The sequence below is a fragment of the Trichosurus vulpecula genome, chromosome 2 (genome assembly GCF_011100635.1).
Source record: "Trichosurus vulpecula isolate mTriVul1 chromosome 2, mTriVul1.pri, whole genome shotgun sequence".
Classification (NCBI taxonomy): Eukaryota; Metazoa; Chordata; class Mammalia; order Diprotodontia; family Phalangeridae; genus Trichosurus; species Trichosurus vulpecula.
Genome location: NC_050574.1, coordinates 23,887,532 through 23,905,149, shown reverse-complemented (window position 1 = coordinate 23,905,149; position 17,618 = coordinate 23,887,532). Strand labels below are relative to the sequence as shown.

At 44.7% G+C, this 17,618-nt stretch overlaps 1 protein-coding gene across 1 annotated transcript; it reads right to left on the bottom strand.

Moving 5' to 3' along the window:
* Positions 1-443: 443 nt before the first annotated feature.
* RPL22 (ribosomal protein L22) lies at positions 444-13,882 on the bottom strand. The gene is made up of 4 exons (XM_036744368.1): positions 13,790-13,882; positions 11,202-11,306; positions 4,694-4,818; positions 444-2,390 (listed from the first exon to the last, which is right to left on the bottom strand). The coding sequence occupies exons 1-4, from the start codon at positions 13,799-13,801 to the stop codon at positions 2,246-2,248; spliced, it is 387 nt and encodes a 128-aa protein (XP_036600263.1). The 5' UTR covers positions 13,802-13,882; the 3' UTR covers positions 444-2,245.
* Between the last annotated feature and the right edge of the window lie 3,736 nt (positions 13,883-17,618).

Below are 17,618 nucleotides of genomic sequence, written 5' to 3'. Positions count from 1 at the left end.
TTGATCAAGACGAAACACCCCCTCCTCCGCAGAGGTCACAGTCACAGGTTTAGAACTGAAGGTACCTCTAAGGTCCCAAACCCAACCCTCTCACTTAATAGTCATTGAAGGATCGCTCTGGACTCGGGATTTGGGCCTTACTGGCTGTGAAACCTAAGGCAAGTTACAACTTCTCTGTCTCTCAGCTTCTTCATCTTTAAAACAAAGGGATGGGAAGAGATAACCTCTGAGGTCACAGAGTTTAAATGTCTTGCCCAAAGTCACATAAGCAATAAACAGCAGAACCCTGGGATCTCCAAATGTAAATCCCAGTATGGAGTAACGGACAAATTCTAAGATAGAACTGGTTCTGATTATGCTGGAAATGAGTGTGATGCAAAAAAACAAAAGGCAAAAAAAAATATGCAGTCAGGTCTTAAAAAATAGTCCTTGCACAAGAACCATAGCCACATTAGCCACTTTAATATAAAATATGATCAAACGCCTCATTACAAGAGCTCAAAAAAGCATCTTTTTAAAAAATCAATGAACTTAAGTCTTATACAAGTTAAAATCTGGGATGAGTTTCAATTAAAAAAATTCTTGGTTGCCAATTTTCAACCCAGAATGTTTTTACAACCCCACTAGAAATGTCTGCAGACAGTGCTTTAAGTAGATGGTCACTGGAACAGGCTATATTCTCACATCTCAATTCTAACATTTAATGTAATTTAGTAAGTATGGCAAAGCCACATATAATCATTGTGCTGCTCTAAAGAATGACCCATAACTCCAAGTTGGGAAAATCCTTTTAAGAGGAGAGCTACAGAAACAACTCTTCTTCAGGCACATTTATTTACAAAGCAATGGGATTTGTCCAGGCATTTTCCTCAAGTCCAAATACCAAACTCTCACATGATTACCTCAACCCACAAGCAGGAGCTAAAGTTGGACACCTCCCAGGTGGGTCTATTCTAGAGCTAGTTTAAGCTTATTCCTGGCCACTGGCCCACCACCTCCAACCACCCTGCTGAGCCAGGGAAATTGGCTGCAGGCATTTGGAGTGTTACACATGCAAGCACCCTTAATTGTAAACAGGAGACAGCTCCAGAACTGTTCCCCAAAAAAATTGGAAAATGCTTCTTAAAGTCAATCTCAAAGTGGCCCTTCAGTCTCTCATTGCAATGTCATTAGAACTTTAATTACATCCCTCCCCATTTCTAATTTTACATGGCAAATTGAAAACCTAAATGGAGACGGGCTATCTCAGTCTCCTCCCCAGGAACAGAGGCTTTATCCTATTACCTCGTTTGCCAATTCGCAGGGTTATTTCTGTTAGGCAATTTTTATTCTAGAACCAGCCTGGTAGGAATTGCTTCCTGATAACAGTTCTTAGTTTCCCACATTCTATCAACATGGAGTCTTTCTTTTTGGCCAACAGTACCCAATGCGGACCACCATTACAGCCTGGTACAGGCCTGTTCCTTATCTCTGGCTCCCCCTGCTGGAAGCAACTGTCTGCAGCTGCACAGCAAAAATAAGAGGATTTTTCCAACAATGGCTATTGACTGATATATCCTTGTACAGACTTACTCCATTTAAATCATACCTTTGTCACACCCCATGCCCAATTCTGCAGGACAGATTGTCATTCAAGATAATGGACTGTCTTTTACTTTGGATAGGAAAAGGGCTATTCAAAGCAGCTTCCTGTCCAGGTCTAATTTTTCATCAAAAACAGGGAATTCAGCCAAATGTCCCAGGAATTTTTTTGTAAGTACTTTTATTCAAGTAACAGTTTCCAATCTGATTTAAAATGCTTCAAAGGGAAATCAGTTGTGGTTGTTTTAATGAACTAAGAGCCCCCAGATTTGTATCAATTGTATATCAATTTCCTTGAGGAAAGAGACAGACAAGACTTACTAATTGAGGGAACACTTTCCTCCAAAGTCAGCAAGTGGAAGGGCTCAAATCTCTGACTGCCTTCTTCTAAGCAGAAGGCCCTTGTCGACCTGTTAAAAGCAGTCAGAATTTGCATCAGGTCCCTTTTTTTTTTCCACTTCCAATTTGGCAGTTACATTCCAAACTGAAATCCCCAAGCAGAAGCAGCTCAGTGTTGATGAGTGCACAGCAGCCCAACCAAAGCCCTTTCCAATTGTTTCCAGTATCCTGTACAATCCACAGTGCAGAAAGACAAGGATAACCACCACTTTGGTTCAAGTTTTATTCGAGATCATATACAAAACGTTTCCAGACCCAAGAGGGTTTAATCCTCCTCCTCTTCCTCTTCTTCATCCTGGTTGATCTGGAAGTACCGTAATTCGTAACTCTCCTTGCTATTGGCCACCACCCGAAGCCAATCTCGAAGATTGTTCTTCTTTAAGTACTTCTTTGTCAGGTACTTCAAATACCTGCAGAAAGAGGATGCTGGGTGACTAGGCTGCACAGCAGGTCACTCAAGAGAGGCGAGAGCTCTGCAACAACCCTCCCCTTCATCACCACACTCACCACATGCGCCAACACCCAGGCCTCTGAGTGTGACATCTGTCCCACCTTGCATAGAGAGCAGAGAGCCTGAAGGCTGGTCTCAAACATTCCCAAGTAAGGAGCCAAAACCAGACTTGAGTATCGGGAGATCTCAACCACAGTACTGGCAGTTCAATTACCAACAGATAGAAGACTAAAGAGATACAAGAGGGGCCCATCTAACAGGGAATAGTTAGTATATGGCTTTTAGAGACTGCTGCAGAAAGACATCATAGACTCAAGCTGATGGGCAAAGACCTAATGTTAATGTCTTTAACTCATCGATCATTCAGTTTTCCAAAGAGCTCCAAGTGATATAGCTCATCACCCTTACTCTCAATCTTCCTGCAGGAGTCAACATTATTTCAGTCATCTCCAAAACGGAATCCATACAGATCCTCTCTTATGGCCATCACCTTACTAGCATAAAACTCCATCTCTCGGGAGTTAATTTATTTGGAGGTTTGATCAGTTTTGTTCTGCCAGAGACCAAATAAGTCACTATCACTCACTCTGTTTATCTTGCCTTTTAAGTTACAAGTCTCCTTGAAGGCAGCAACTGGCTCTCAACATCCAACTGTAAAATGCCAGCCATTACAATGCAAAAAGGACCTGCGGCCATTTTAATGCGTTATCTAGTGATATGACTTCTGGTTTCCACTCTGGACCTTAGCCAGGGGTCCCCTATTGTTTGATGACAGCTCCTTAAATGCGTGTTAGTTAAGTCCCCAAAGGTCACTGGAATAAAGGATTTTCCCCAAAGAAGATGAAAAAGAAAATCACCCACGCTGAGCCAGGAAATCTAAGAACTCTGTAAAATATTACTCCATCACCCAATTAAGTTGCTGATTGGAAATGCCGAACACGCAAACGGTTGTCTTAGGTCCAGGGGACTGTATTTCACCACTCTGTATATTCTTGCTGCTAGCTTCTATATACTGTCAAGGCTCTCCCTGTACTCTAACAGAGGGGGAGGGGAGGAATAATAAAAGGGTGAGAAAACAGAAAAGACGTTTCAAGAAACTGAGATGGTTACTAAGAGGAAAAAAAGATGCCAGAAATGACCAAGAGTGTGGACCTGGCTATTATTAATGACTTTCTCTCCCTCTCCACTAAGGTCAGAAACAAGCTGAGATGGGCTTAATATGGAGGAGGAATCAGGTTAGCTATATAGGAAAATTTGCTTGCAGCAAAGGGTGGTCATTAAACACTGAAGGACAGAGTTTAACTCTAGGCTCTCTCCATGACACTCTTAAGGGTTCTGCAGACATCCACTGCAAATCCACCATTGTAGAAGCACTTGCGTACCTCCTGCCTAGAAGAAGCAGGGGAAGAGGACCAGCCATTTCCTCAGGCTCTCTGTTTCTATGTACTTTTCTTTCAGAACAAACACAGGGGAGTCCCTGAATCCAGATGGGTAGTTGATTTTATCTGAGTGAAAAGGAACACCATTAGCCTGACAAAGCTAGAGATGAAAGCAAATTTGAGACCTTCCTACTTAGCATTCAGAAAGAAAATATCAGCCCAATGTAACCAAGTAACTGATGCTCCTCAAACAACAAAAACAAATGTTACTTTCATCTGGGAGACAGACATATTTCGGGAGGCATCAAACATGAAGATACATTTTAAAACCCTAGTGTGCTCGTCCCCTTAAGGCTTCCAGTTAATACTAGCTTCATATGATTAGACTCAGGACAAACTTATCACTGAGATTCAGCATAAGGATTAAAGAAAAATCCTAAACCACTTCGATTTGCCCTGAAACACTTTGGGGAAAGCTTTCATTTCCAATCAAAGTGTTAAAAAGGATGTTGGCTAGCTCTAAGATTTTCCTAAGCTCCCCAAAAGAGACCACATGTGTCTACAAGGTCTCCCCTTTTGTTTAGAAGTCGCTGTTTATGTGTGCCTTTACAAACCCAGTGAGGTCAGCACCCAAGTGCAGGAGCTCCATCTGACAGGTGAGAAACTGTTCATCTGAGATGCAGAGCTCATGGGAGATCTGCAAAGACCAAGGCAGAATGCCTCCTCTCACCTCACCCCAATCAAGAAGCCATTCAATGCCTGGGCCAAGCACTTGCTCTCCCATAGCACCGCCTGGGAGAGAAGCCTCGGGGCCATGGTGGGGCACACAGGGCCCACTTCTAGGTGCCACTTTCACTTGCTCTCCCATCACTTGCCCTCTCACCTTTTAGAAAACGGCACCTCTGACGTCACGGTGATCTTGCTCTTGCTTCTCTCAATGGTCACAACTCCGCCCCCGAGGTTGCCAGCTTTTCCATTCACTTTGATTCGTTCTTGTAAGAACTGCTCCTGTAAAAATGAGAGAGGGCCTGAGGAGGGTGCCTCACCCCAGGACCTACCATTTCAGCTCTTCAGATTCTAAATGCAAGGGAACTGGGACGCTCCTGGTTTTTCCAAAACAATGACTATCAGCAATCAGATGAAGTCCTAGGACTTCCAAAATCTTAGTTCCAAGGGACTGTACTTCACCACACTGTATATTCTTGCTGCTAGTTTCTATATACTGACAAGACTCTCCCTGTACTCCAAGGGGGGGGGGAGGGAAGGAATAATAAAAGGGTGAGAAAACAGAAAAGATGTTTCAAGAAACTGAGATGGTTACTAAGAGGAAAAAAAAGATGCCAGGAAAGACCAAGAGTGTGTGGGCCCAAATAGTACAACAATTATGGCCGTAAGGGGCAGCGAGGTGGCGCAGTGAGCAGAGCACCGGCCCTGGAGTCAGGGAGGAGCTGGGTTCAAATCCAGCCTCAGACACTTGACACACTTACTAGCTGTGTGACCTTGGGCAAGTCACTTAACCCCAATTGCCCTGCCTTACCCCTGCAAAAAAAATATAAAAAAAAACAATTATGGCCATCAAGGCAAATTTACAAAACAAATCTGAACTCAGAACTTTTGGTAAAATTAGTAGCTAAATAAGAAAACCAAAGTCACTGAGATTACTCTTGCTACTTCCTTAGGTTTTCAACCTCTGAGGAGGTATGGGAGGGGAAGGTCACTGAGAAGTCAGAAAGGAAGCACCACCAGGCCACTAACAACATGGAGATCTGCAATTAAAATCTAACCTGAAAACTGAGCCAGCACCTTTCATCTACACTCAGGTGCCTCACACGTACGGGCACGGCACTGGTGTCCATGCACTGTACTTCTGTTGTCTGAGAACGGCCCTGCTAAGAAATTTAAAGAGGTCCATGCTTCATGAGAGCCGGGGGCCATGACCTGCTCTGCTGGCGTGAGAGAACTCACACCAAGACAATCATCACAGATCCATGAAGTACAGAAAAAATGGAAGGCAAGATCTTTCACGACAACAAAGAAAAGCTGTCATCATTTAAGAGTCAACACAGACAATGATACAGTGCAGGATACACTAGGTGTTGAGGGCACTGAGACTAAAATGGGGACCCAGCAAAGAACTAGCCACTTAGGAGCTGGATGGAAAGCAGTGATCATGATGGAAGATGATGGGATGGAGTGCAAGCAAAACAATCAGGTCAAGTGAGAGAGGGCTGTGAACACTAGGATTTAAACTGTAACAAGGAGGCAATGTGGGTGGAAGCATTATGGTAATGACGTTCAGAAAGAGTATTAGCAGTTCAAATAATACTAGGTAGCTTTGGGACAGCCCTTTCAGGTATGCAAAGTGCTTTACAAATATTTTTTATTTTCCCATCACAACTTATAAACAAAAAGAGAAATAACTCCAGTACCAGAGAAGGGAGTGGCCGAGAATGTAGAGGGTACATAAGTTATTACTCATCAACCACCTGTGATTTTTAAATGACACGACAACCTGAAAGCAAGGAAAGGACGCAGATCAATCCAAAATGACGAAGGAAGCAGATGAATCCGTGATCAGGATCTCTAGAAAGAGCATCAGAATTGTGAGACTGTAAAATGAGCTACTGTGGTTGCCAAGGGAAGAAGGTCCTGGTATATTAAGGCCCATATGCCAACAAAAAGAATCGTTTTGTTTTATAAACTATCGGGGGAGGGAAAAGAGGATCAAAGAAAAATGGAACCACAGCCAAAGATGCACAGAAGAGAGATGAGAAAGGTGTGCTTAATGCTTGTTTTGTTTCCATTTTCTCTACCAAAGAGAAAAGCCAGAACATAAAGAGTTAACGAAGCTGATTACACAAATAAAGAGATAGAAAAAAGTCCTATCAATCACAGGACAATAGTAAGCTCAAGTCGCCTAACTCAACCTCCACCCCAGGAAACTATGGGATGTGATTTCCAAACCATTAATTGTCAAAAAATAGGAGGGAGACTGGACCCTGCAAAGTATCACTGATTCCAGGTCAAATCCTGAAACATCACCAGGAGAGCGGCCGGTTTTATCAGGAGCAGGCCATGCCCAAGTTTCTCTTACTAGACTGGAAGACAGAGAATGACAGATTCCAGGCAAGTATTTGCTAAAGTTTCTCATGTTGCCTTCATGTACGGGGCGGAAAGATGAAGGTTAAACATAGTACAAGTACTGGCTGCAGGGCTGGAACAAAGAACGGTCATTAAGAGTTTGATATCTACATAGATATCTAGTATCTAGGCATACCTAGGGGATACGTACATCCTTGGCTATATGACATTTATCATTTTTATCAATGACTTAAATAATGCTCATCACATTTACAGAGGACATGCAGATGAAGGGCTCAGTTAAAAGCAAGAGGTGAAAGAGAGGGGATGCACCCTAAAGACTTCAACAGGTCAGGAGACCTGCTGGGAGGCAGGCAATGTCTTACACTTGGATTTTAAAAATCAACTCACAAATAAAAGATAGGGTGTGTCCGTGTCTATCATTCATCTGAAAAAAAAAATCTGGGGATTCAGTGAGCTGCAAGCCCAGGAGGAATCCAAAGTGTGACATGTGGTCAAAAACACACTAACAAGCTCAGGACAGATGCAATCCAAGAAGCCAGCACACGGTGGCGTGCCTGGAATGCCTTCCCTCATCATCTCAGCCAAGAGGGAAGCCAGCATGACAACATAAATACCAAGTATATATAAAGTAATGCAAAGTAAGAGGGAGAAGATAATAACTGGGGGAGAGGGGGAATCAGGAAAGACTTCTATAGGAAACAGCACCTGAACTTGCACTTTGAAAAAAGCTAGGGATTCTCGGAGGGGGGAGGGAGGCAGGCAGGAAGGAGGGAAGGAAGGAAGGAAGGAAGGATGGAAGGAAGGAGAAATGGAGGGAAGAAAGGAAGGAAGGGAAAGAGGAAGGGAGAAGGAGGGGTTGGAGGGAGGGAGAAGGAGGGGGTGAAGGGAGGGAAGAAGGAAGGGAGAGAGGAAGGAAGAAAGAAAACAAGCAAGCACCCACTATAGGCCCAGCACAGTGCTAAACCCCTTTACAAGTATTACCTCATCTGATCCTCACAACATCCCTGGAAGATAGGTACATCCCCATCATACAGACAAAGAAACAGAGGTGGGCAGAGGCAGTGACTTGCCCGGAGTCACACAACTAACAAGTTTTTGAGGCTTGATTTGAACCCCAGTCATTCAGACTCCAGGCCCAGCACTCTATCCACTGAGCCTCCCAGCTGTGCATTCCAAGAATGGGTGCAGGCAGTTTGTAGAAAAATAGAAGGGTCACAGATGGAGTATCACACAAGGGGAATAGAAGACAGGGCATTCTCTGAATATAATGTGTGTGTGTAAAGGGAAGTGACAGAAAATAAGTCTAGAAAGATAGGAAAGGGCTGAATAGTTTGAGAGGTTCATGTTTTTTTTCCTAGAGGCAACAAGGAGTCCATGGGGGTCTTCAGAGGGATGGGAAGAAGGGAAGGAAGAGGGTCAGGTCTGTTACAGGAAAATCCAGTGGGCATTTGTACAGAAAACGGCTTGGAGCAGTGAGAGGCTGAAGGCAGACAGACCAAATGCAAGGCCAATTCATTAATCTAGGCAAGTGCGATGATGCCCTGAACCACAGTAGAACCTGTGGGAGCAGAGAAGGGAAAGATCTGGGAAATGTTGGGAGCTTGTCAATCCATAGGATGAGAGCTGAGGACAGGGAAGGGGGATGAAGGACGCATTCTGGAAAATTCTGAGTTTGCAAACCTAAGGCCCTTTGAAGAATCATAGTACTTTAGACAGAAACAGGAAAATCAGGTGGAAGGACGGCTTTAGGAAGAAATGTAATGCCTTGTTTTAGGTACATCGATTGAGTTATGTGACCTGGAGTGGAGATGCATAGATCTGGGAATTATCTGTACAGTGTAACTACTATGTGGGAGCTAATGTGATCACTGAGAATACAGAAAGGCAATGGGAGGGGAGGGAGAGGAGATGTCCAGAAGGATAATAACAGAGCAAAGTGAATTGAGGACAGGTCAGACCCATAGGAGAGCCAAGATAGAGCAGTATCACAAAAGTCCGGGAAAAGAAAATGGTCAACAGTGACAAAAACCAGACAGCTGTGTCAAGGAAAATGAGGACTGAGAAAAGGTTATTAGAGAAAGCAGTTTTCGTCAAGTGGTGAAATGGGAAGTCAGACTGTCAGGAATTTAGAGAGTAGAAGGTAAGGAAATGGAGGCAGGGAGTAAGGACTCACTGTCACAGGAATTTGGTAGAGTCAAGCAAAGTCTTCTCCAGTATGGGGAAGACCAGGTCGTGCCTGGAAAAAGGAAAAAGCCAAGGGATAAAGACAAAAAATAAAAAAAAAAGAATAACTGAGGGAAAGAAGGAGCAAAAGTACAAGCAAAAGGGTTGTTCTCAACGAGGGGAAAGAACATTTCATCAGAGAGCAGAGCAAATGGGGAAAATCAAGAAAAGGCAAAGAGAGCTTCTGAGGAACAGTAGAGGAAAGAGGATGCTTACGACGGTCAGCCTCCATGTTCTCATTAAAGCAGGAGGCAAGGCCTTCTGCTGAGAAGATGGAGAGGGGTGGAGAGAGAAGGGGGGGCAGAGCACTGCCTCAGTGGAGTGACAGTATTCATCATAGGAAAAATCCAAGTATTGCCGTGCAGGAGCAGTAAGGACCAGTTGAAACTAGGCCTGGAAAAAGGAGTCTGCTTGTTCTTCCTGACCCCAGAAGGCACAACCAGGAACCATCCTGTGTGATGTGATGGGGTGGGATGGGGTGGGAGGACGGAGGGGTTAAGAGGGAAGCAGACAAAGCAGGTTTCAGCCAGAGATAAAAGAAAATGCTCCTAACAACTAGGCCTAAAAATGGAATGGGCTGTCTACAAAGATCATGTCGAAATAAGTCAAATATTCACAAGTGAAAGAAATCTTAATTCTTCTAGCTGGATTCCCCTCATCTGACAGCTGACAAAATGGAAGCCCCTAGAGCAGCAGTGGGGAACCTGCGGCCTTGAGGCCACTTGTGGCCCTCTAGCTAGGTCCTCAAGTGTGACCCTTTGAATTCAAACTTCACTTTTAGAAGTTTGGACTCAGAGGGCTGCAGTTGAGGACCTAGAGGGCCGAAGGTTCCCCACCCCTGCCCTAGGAGCTAATGACTTGCCCAAGGTTACAGAAGTGATAACTGGCAGAAACAGGATTTAAAGGCAGGTGTCCAAGGCCAAATCCAGTGTTCTTTCTACTGTACCACTGCTCCCCTCACTGTAAGTCTTCAAATCAAGACTGGATGACCATTTCTCTCACAGTGTAGAGATTTTTGTTCTGGTATGGGCGGGATGAAATGGGTTCTCAACTTCTCAACCCAGATATCCTACAAATTACAAGGAACTACACCGACTGTGTTCTCTAAAGCATTATTTTAAAACAGGTTAAGCCTACAGGTAGGAATTAGGAATCTTTATTTTTACAAATACTTTTTGGGGGGGGGAGGATATTTAGGAAGAAGAGAATATTTAAGAGGAAAAGGATACTTGGGAGTCTTCTCCATACAGTGTATGCTTGAGTTCTCCTCACCAATAGGTGCTGAAAGCAAAGAGACCAAGGATCTGAATGACAACCTCACACGGCAGAAGTGGATTAATTTCTGCATGGATTTTCATTTGTCTAGGTTCTCATGGGGAAAAGGGGGGAGAAAGCAAAGCAGAGATGCAATAAATTAGTACCTGAATGATGCTAGCTCAAGAAGAGGTCAGAAGAACTTTAAACCAAAGACAGCAGTAGTATTTTAATTCAGAAGATGCCAAAATGCATTCCAAAATCTAAAGCCAAATCACCAAAAGCAGTGACCTCCAAAGGCTAGTTCACATACAGCACCTCCATGTTGTCCTTCAGTTGTTTTTCAGTCAGTCACGTCTGACCCCCACTGGGGTTTTCTTGGCAAAGATACTGGAGTGGTTTGCCATTTCCTTCTCTAGTTCACTTTAGAGATAAGGAAACTGAGGCAAACAGGGTTAGGTCACTTGCCCAGGGTCACCGAGCTAGTAAATGTCTGAGCCACATTAGAACTCGGGAAGATGAGTCTTCCTGACTCCAAGCCTAGCAGGCAGTCTCAGCGCTTCGGCTCCACAGCTGAGATGCTAACCCTATAATAAACCTTCAAGTCATTTCCAGACAACCTGAGTCCAGAAAATTAGCTCCTGCAATACCTTGTTTCCTGTCTTTAAAAAATAAAATTGTCTGGTCATTAAGATACTTGCTGCTTCTTAAGTCATTTCCAGAAAGCAACCCACACACCTATACTTACATACTAAGGCAAAGAGTTTATTACAGTTTAAGAAATAAACAGCTTCGGAAATATAACTTACAAAATTAGCTGCATCCATAATCCCATCTTCCACAGGATGGGTACAATCCAGGGTAAATTTGAGGACTTGCTTCTTTTTTTTGCCGCCCTTGATCACAGATTTCTTCTACAGAAAAACACAAATATTGCGTGTGAGTGGCTAAACCCCAAATACATATGGGGGCATGGCGGGGGGGGGCCTACAATCAAAAGCAATATTCCCAAAACTTCGAACTTTAAAGGAGTCAAGCAGTGTCTGGTTCCTCCAGTCTCAAGTTCTGTAAAAGAGGACGGTTATTTCTTAGCAGGAGGCTGACAGGCTAAAAATCCCTGGCATGGAAGTATGTGCCTGGATCTAGTCAAACCATTCTGGAACTTTTACTCTATACGCTTTGAATAAGAGTCGTGGGAAAGTGTTATTTCTGAGGTCTCATAACTGTGGCTGCCCTTTCTTGCTCCTTTCCTAGCTTTGTGACGGAGTTCTCAGATTGCAGCAACTTACTACTGTAACCCCACTGCCCAAGAAACCTTCCCACATCCCCTGAACTAAAAGAGATCTCTCCCTCCTGTTTAACTTCTCTCATGTATGTAATAATTTCCTAATGTGCATATTGTTGATATCTGGTTCTGTCACCCCACTCACCACTCCCACTTGGTTATAAACCCCTAAAGGGCAGGGCCTATCCTGTTCGCACCTTTAAATCTCCAGTGACTAGCACATAGTGGGTACCGAACAATTTTGCAATTGAGAAATAAATTAAGTTTTATATTTTTATCTCCAATTCTTAAAGACATCCTACCTTTTAAATGGGGTTAATCTTTAATCAGGAGTCCCCTAAGCAACCAATAATAGTGTATACACACGTACTCCAATTATTCAACTCTTAAAACATTCAAAGTAGAAACTTAGCAAGGCTGAAAGACTAATGAAAGCAATCTTAACAGCTAATACTTATACAACAAATACTTTGTGCCAGGGACTGTGCTAAGTGCTTCGTAATTATTTTCTTATTTGATCCTCACTACAACCCTAGGTGGTGTTATAATCCCCCTTTTACGGATCAGGTTAGGGAAAAAAGGGTAACACATCACAAAATTAAGCTGCTCTTCAATGACACTTAGTCATAGTGCTTAGAGACCCTCTTTTAGAATCACAAAATGTTATAAAGAACTGAAAGGGGCCTATTCTAAATCCCCATTGGATTTACAGAGGAAAAACAGGATATGAGATGGTAAGTGCCTTGCCTGTCACATGACTATTAAGAGACAGAAGCAAAGACTGGGGCCAATGACTTCGGAGGACATGCCTTGTGCCCATCAACTCTTCACTGCGGCAGCCATCACAAAACTGGTGACCTTTTAAAATTTCCAATCAAAAAACAGTTGACCCTTACTACTTTACTTAAGCTTACTAAGACGGTGTAAAAGTGCTAGAGACCCTACCAATCAGAAACTTAACTCCTCCAGTCACTGTAGTTCCCAAAGAACAGGCGATTACATGTGGCTTATGGAATCGTGCTGGATTATGGGAGAAGCAAAATTCACCCAAAACACGGTCCCTGCCCTCAAGAAGCTTACAGGTTAAAACACAAGCACCGAAAAGCAAGGCAATGTTCCCAGGGAGACACGACAGAGTGTTCCTCAAGTCTGAAGGAGGAATTCTGGTTATTATGCAAAAGCTAGGGAAGGGGGGAAGGGAGGAGGGGGACATCACCAAGTTAGCCAAAAGAGATGGGGAAAGACTGAGGAAACCCCACCTAATAATGCAGTCTAGCAGCCTTGCTCGGGGTTACAAGGTGGGACTTGAACCCAGCTCTTCCTGGCTTCCAGGCTGGTTCTCTAACCACACCAGGGTTCATTTATGGGTCACATAGAACCAAATGATAAACCCCTTAATGGACTAAGGTTAGAAGAACCCACACAAGCTTCAAGTCCAGGAACGACAAAAGCTCGTGTCCTCACGTGCTTTCCAGTTTGCAGAAACTCGTTCCATCCTGAAACATGACTGCGCCGTAGGGGCGGTTATCATTCCCATTTTACAGACAGGGAAACTGAGGCTCAGAGAAGTTCTGCGACCCGCCCAGAAACCCGCCTGGGGACTGGCTGGGAACCTCGGACCCCAAGTCCAGCCCCAGAACTCGCCCAGAGGGAGCCGGGGCGGTGGTCCCAGAACGCGACCCCCAGTTCCCCGTCCCCCGGTTTGCAAAGGAGTACACTGAAGCCCAGGGAACGGAGGCTGAGACCGGCAGGCGCGCGCGGCCCCCAGGCCACATCCGGGGCAGGAGGCCCGGCGTGGTGCGCGGGCAGCCCCAACTCCGGCGGGGCCCCATCGGGCTGAACCCGGCGCGGCGTCCGCGGGAAGCCGCCCCCAAAGCCGGCCCGAGCCCCTGTGGGCGCCAGGCCCCGGCCTCGACCTCCTTCCCAAGCAGCGTGCTGCAGCCGAACCCCGGCGAGGCGGAAGAAGCGGCGGCCGCGGCGGCTGGGCGCTGCCCCTATCCCCCTCCCCACCCATCACCCGGCCCGCGCTCGCGTCGGACCGGATCCCTGGAGCCCAGGAGGGAGCGCGGGGCGGGCTCGCAGGGAAGGCCGCGCATGGAGCGCGATACTAACCACGGGCGCCATGGCGATCGAGGAGCCAGAAAGGGACCGCCGAGCACCGCGCAGGCGCAAAACCCTCCGCGAGCACGCCCGTGCGGCACGCAGGGTCCAGGCACTGTCAATCCCTCAGTCACGCCCCTGGATTGCCAGGGCTTCCTCCCTGGCCTCGGCGATCGGGGAGCGATTAGTGTAACCTGGAATATCTACCTCCCTCCTTCCTTCCGCCGCCGGGTAGCCGGCACGTTCCATTGGAGGCGGAACGGAAGGGGGGAAACCGGGCTAGTGGACTCTTCCATGAAGAAGGAAGGGAACTCCCAAAGAACATGCAAAAGCCCCTCCCCCCTCGCTTCAGTGCAAGACTACTTTGTAGAGTGTGTATTTACTGACATGCAAACATGTATCCCTGGTTAAAAAGTAAGCCCCTTAAGGGCAGGGACTGTTTCTTCCCTGGAGCCATGATGGCTCCCCTTCTCAAAGGCTTCCTGGGCCTCACGCACTCCCTAGCTGGGTGTCCCCTGGCAACTCTTTTAACCCCTCTGTGCCTCAGTCGTTTTCTCTGTAAAACGGGGGTAATAAGAGCTCCTACCTCACAGGGTTGCTGAGAGAATCAAATGAGCTAACGCATGGAAAGTGCTCTGCAAACCTTAAAGCTCTCTAGAAATCAATTGATTATTAATTTATTATTATAATTATTATTAATAATTACCATTATAATTAAATGATTTAATTAATCAATTTCTTAAGCTCCTACTAGATGCCAAGGCAGCTAGGTGGTGAAGTGGTTAGAGCTCAGGGCATGGAGTCAGGAAGATTCATCTTCCTGAAGTCAAATCTGGTCTCAGGCCAGAGGGTAATATAGAAATTGAAAGAATCCACAGATCTCCTTCTCAAAAAGATCCCAAAAATAAAACTCCTAGGAACATTGCCACCAAATTGCAGAGCTCCCAGGTCAAGGAGAAAATACCGCAAGCAGCCAGAAAGAAACAATTTGAGTATTGTGGAAAAATAATCAGGATGACACAGGATCTAGCAGCTTCCACATTAAGGGACCGAAAGGCTTGGAATATGATATTCCAGAGGTCAATGGAGCTAGGATTAAAACCAAGAATCACCTACCCAGCAAAGCTGAGTATCATGCTCCAAGGCAAAATATGGATTTTCAATAAAATAGAGGACTTTCAAGCTCTCTCAGTGAAAAGACCAGAGCCGAATAGAAAATGTGACTTTCAAACACAAGAATGAAGAGAAGCATGAAAAGGTAATCAAGAAACGGAAATTGCAAGGGACTTACTAAAGTTGAACTGTTTTGTTTACATTCCTACATGGAAAGATGATGTGTATGATTCATGAGACCTCAGTATCATAGTAGCTGAAAGGAATGTGCATATATATGTGTATGCATATATATACATATGTGTGTGTCTATGTATGTATATGTGTAGGTATATGTATATTTATATATACATGTGTGTGTGTATATATATATATATATATATATATATATAGACAGAGGTGTAATCAGAATGGCCTTTGTTTTCTTTGAGTGACTCAATTTATCTCAGTGAGCTTTACTAGGCGCTAAGCCCCAGGCCCAAACTCCATTAGGTGTTAACGTAATCCATGTGGATGTGAACCTCCCAGGGTCCTAAGGGGAGGGGCCAACTCAAGAACCAATCACCAGAGCCTGAGCTCTGGTGATTCAGATGATGTTTGATGATGTCTGAAGCCATATAAGAAGGGAGGACAGAGCCATTTGCGTGGGGCTCTGGAGATGGTGTTGATGAGGAGACTCTGGGCAGCTGTAGTAAGGAGCCCTCCAGCTTGTAAACCTGGATGCTGAGACTCTGTTGAACTCTGGTAACTATGTGTTGGGATTTGAATCAGACAAAGTCTGTCTGTTGATGTTGGTAATTTGTTTGCATTTTGTTTTGAAGTTCAGGGTGCTGGCTTTTTCCCCTGAACTAACTGAATGATATTTGAATGCTGAATTAAAAGTAAGTTTGTCAAACCCTTCACCTTGCTTTCCTTAATTAAGCAGATCAGAAGAACCTGTGCTGTTGGCAGCTTTCTGGGTGCTGGCTGTGGGTGAATCTTATACCCCCACAGAAGCTGCTAGCCAGATTGTTCAAACAAGAGGGCAAAGGGTGAGTTGAATATGAAGGGATGATATCTAAAAAAATAAAATCAATTTAAGGGATAAGAGAGGAATATATTGAGAGAGGAAGAAAGGCAGAGATAGAATGGGGTAAATTATCTCGCATAAAAGTGGCAAGAAAAAGCGGTTCTCTAGGAAGGGAAGAGGGAGCAGGTGAGGAGGAATGAGTAAATCTTGCTCTCATCGGATTTGACCTGAGGAGGGAATACCATACACACTCAATTGGGTATCTTACCCCACAGGAAAGAAGGAGAAAGAAGATAAAAAAGGAGAATATAGAAGGGAGGGCAGACAGGGGAGGAGGTAATCAAAAACAAACACTTTCAAAAAGGGACAGGGTCAAGGGAGAAAATTCAATAAAAGGGGATAGGTTAGGAAGGAGCAAAACATAGTTAATCTTTCACAACATGAGTATTGTGGAAGAGTTTTACGTAATGATACGCATGCGGCCTATGTTGAATTGCTTGCCTTCTTAGGGAGGTGGGTGGGGAGGGAAGAGGGGAGAGAATTTGGAACTCAAAGTTTTAAAAACAGACGTTCAAAAACAACAAAAAAAAGTTTTTGCTTGCAACTAGGAAATAAGATACACAGGCAATGGGGCGTAGAAATTTATCTTGCCCTACAAAAGAAGGGAAAGGGGGATGGGAAGGGAGTGGGATGACAGATGGGAGGGCTGACTGGGGAACAGGGCAACCAGAATATATGCCATCTTGGAGTGGGCGGGAGGGTAGAAATGGGGAGAAAATTTGTAATTCAAACTCTTGTGAAAATCAATGCTGAAAACTAAATATATTAAATTAATTTTAAAAAATAAAATAAAATAATAAAATGGGGATAAAAATACTAAAAAGAAAAATCTGGTCTCAGATACTTACTAGCTATGTGATCCTGGGCAAGTCACTTCACCCTGTTTGCCTCAGTTTCCACATCTGTAAAATGAGCTGGAGAAGGAAATGGCAAACCACTAGCTGTGTGATTCTGGGCAAGTCACTTCACCCTGTTTGCCTCAGTTTCCACATCTGTAAAATGAGCTGGAGAAGGAAATGGCAAACCACTAGCTGTGTGATTCTGGGCAAGTCACTTTACCCTGTTTGCCTCAGTTTCCTCAACTACAAAATGAGCTGGAAAAAGAAATGGCAAACTGCTCCAATATCTTTGCCAAGAAAACCCCAAATGGAGCCGCTAAGAGTCAGAAACCACTGACCAACAATAATATTATGTGCTAGGCACAATGTTAGGTGCTGACGAAACAAAAAGAGGCAAAAATGGGACCTCCCCTCCCTAACAATGGGCACAAATAAGCTGGAGAAAGAGTAAAGCAAGATAGGGGCAGCTAGGTGGGGTGGGTGGTAGATAGAGCACCGTCCCTGAAGTCAGGAGGACCTTGAGTTCAAATTTGAACTCTACAAGCTGTGTGACCTTGGGCAAGTCACTTAAACCCAATTTCCTTGCCCCCCCCCCAAAAAAAGAGTAAAGCAAGATAACTTGAGAGGAGCAGTGGGGGAAAATGTGGAAGGGGCTCCTGCAGAAGATGGTGCTTGTGAGAGAACCCAGATGTCTAGAGGAAGAGGTGAGAAAGGAGAGCCTTCCAGGAAGGAGGAACTGCCTGCCCATGCAAAGACAAGGGATAGAAAGTCTTATGGAAGGAACAGCAAATAGGCCTATGTTGCAGGACCACAGAATTCC

Bases quoted from the DNA above. Each gene is read 5' to 3' on its own strand.
- RPL22 (XM_036744368.1), bottom strand. The intron at 4,819-11,201 runs GTAAGTTATATT...TCATTTTTACAG, and splicing joins TTATGGATGCAGCTAATTTT to GAGCAGTTCTTACAAGAACG. The intron at 2,391-4,693 runs GTGAGAGGGCAA...CTCTTTCTGCAG, and splicing joins GAGGTGCCGTTTTCTAAAAG to GTATTTGAAGTACCTGACAA.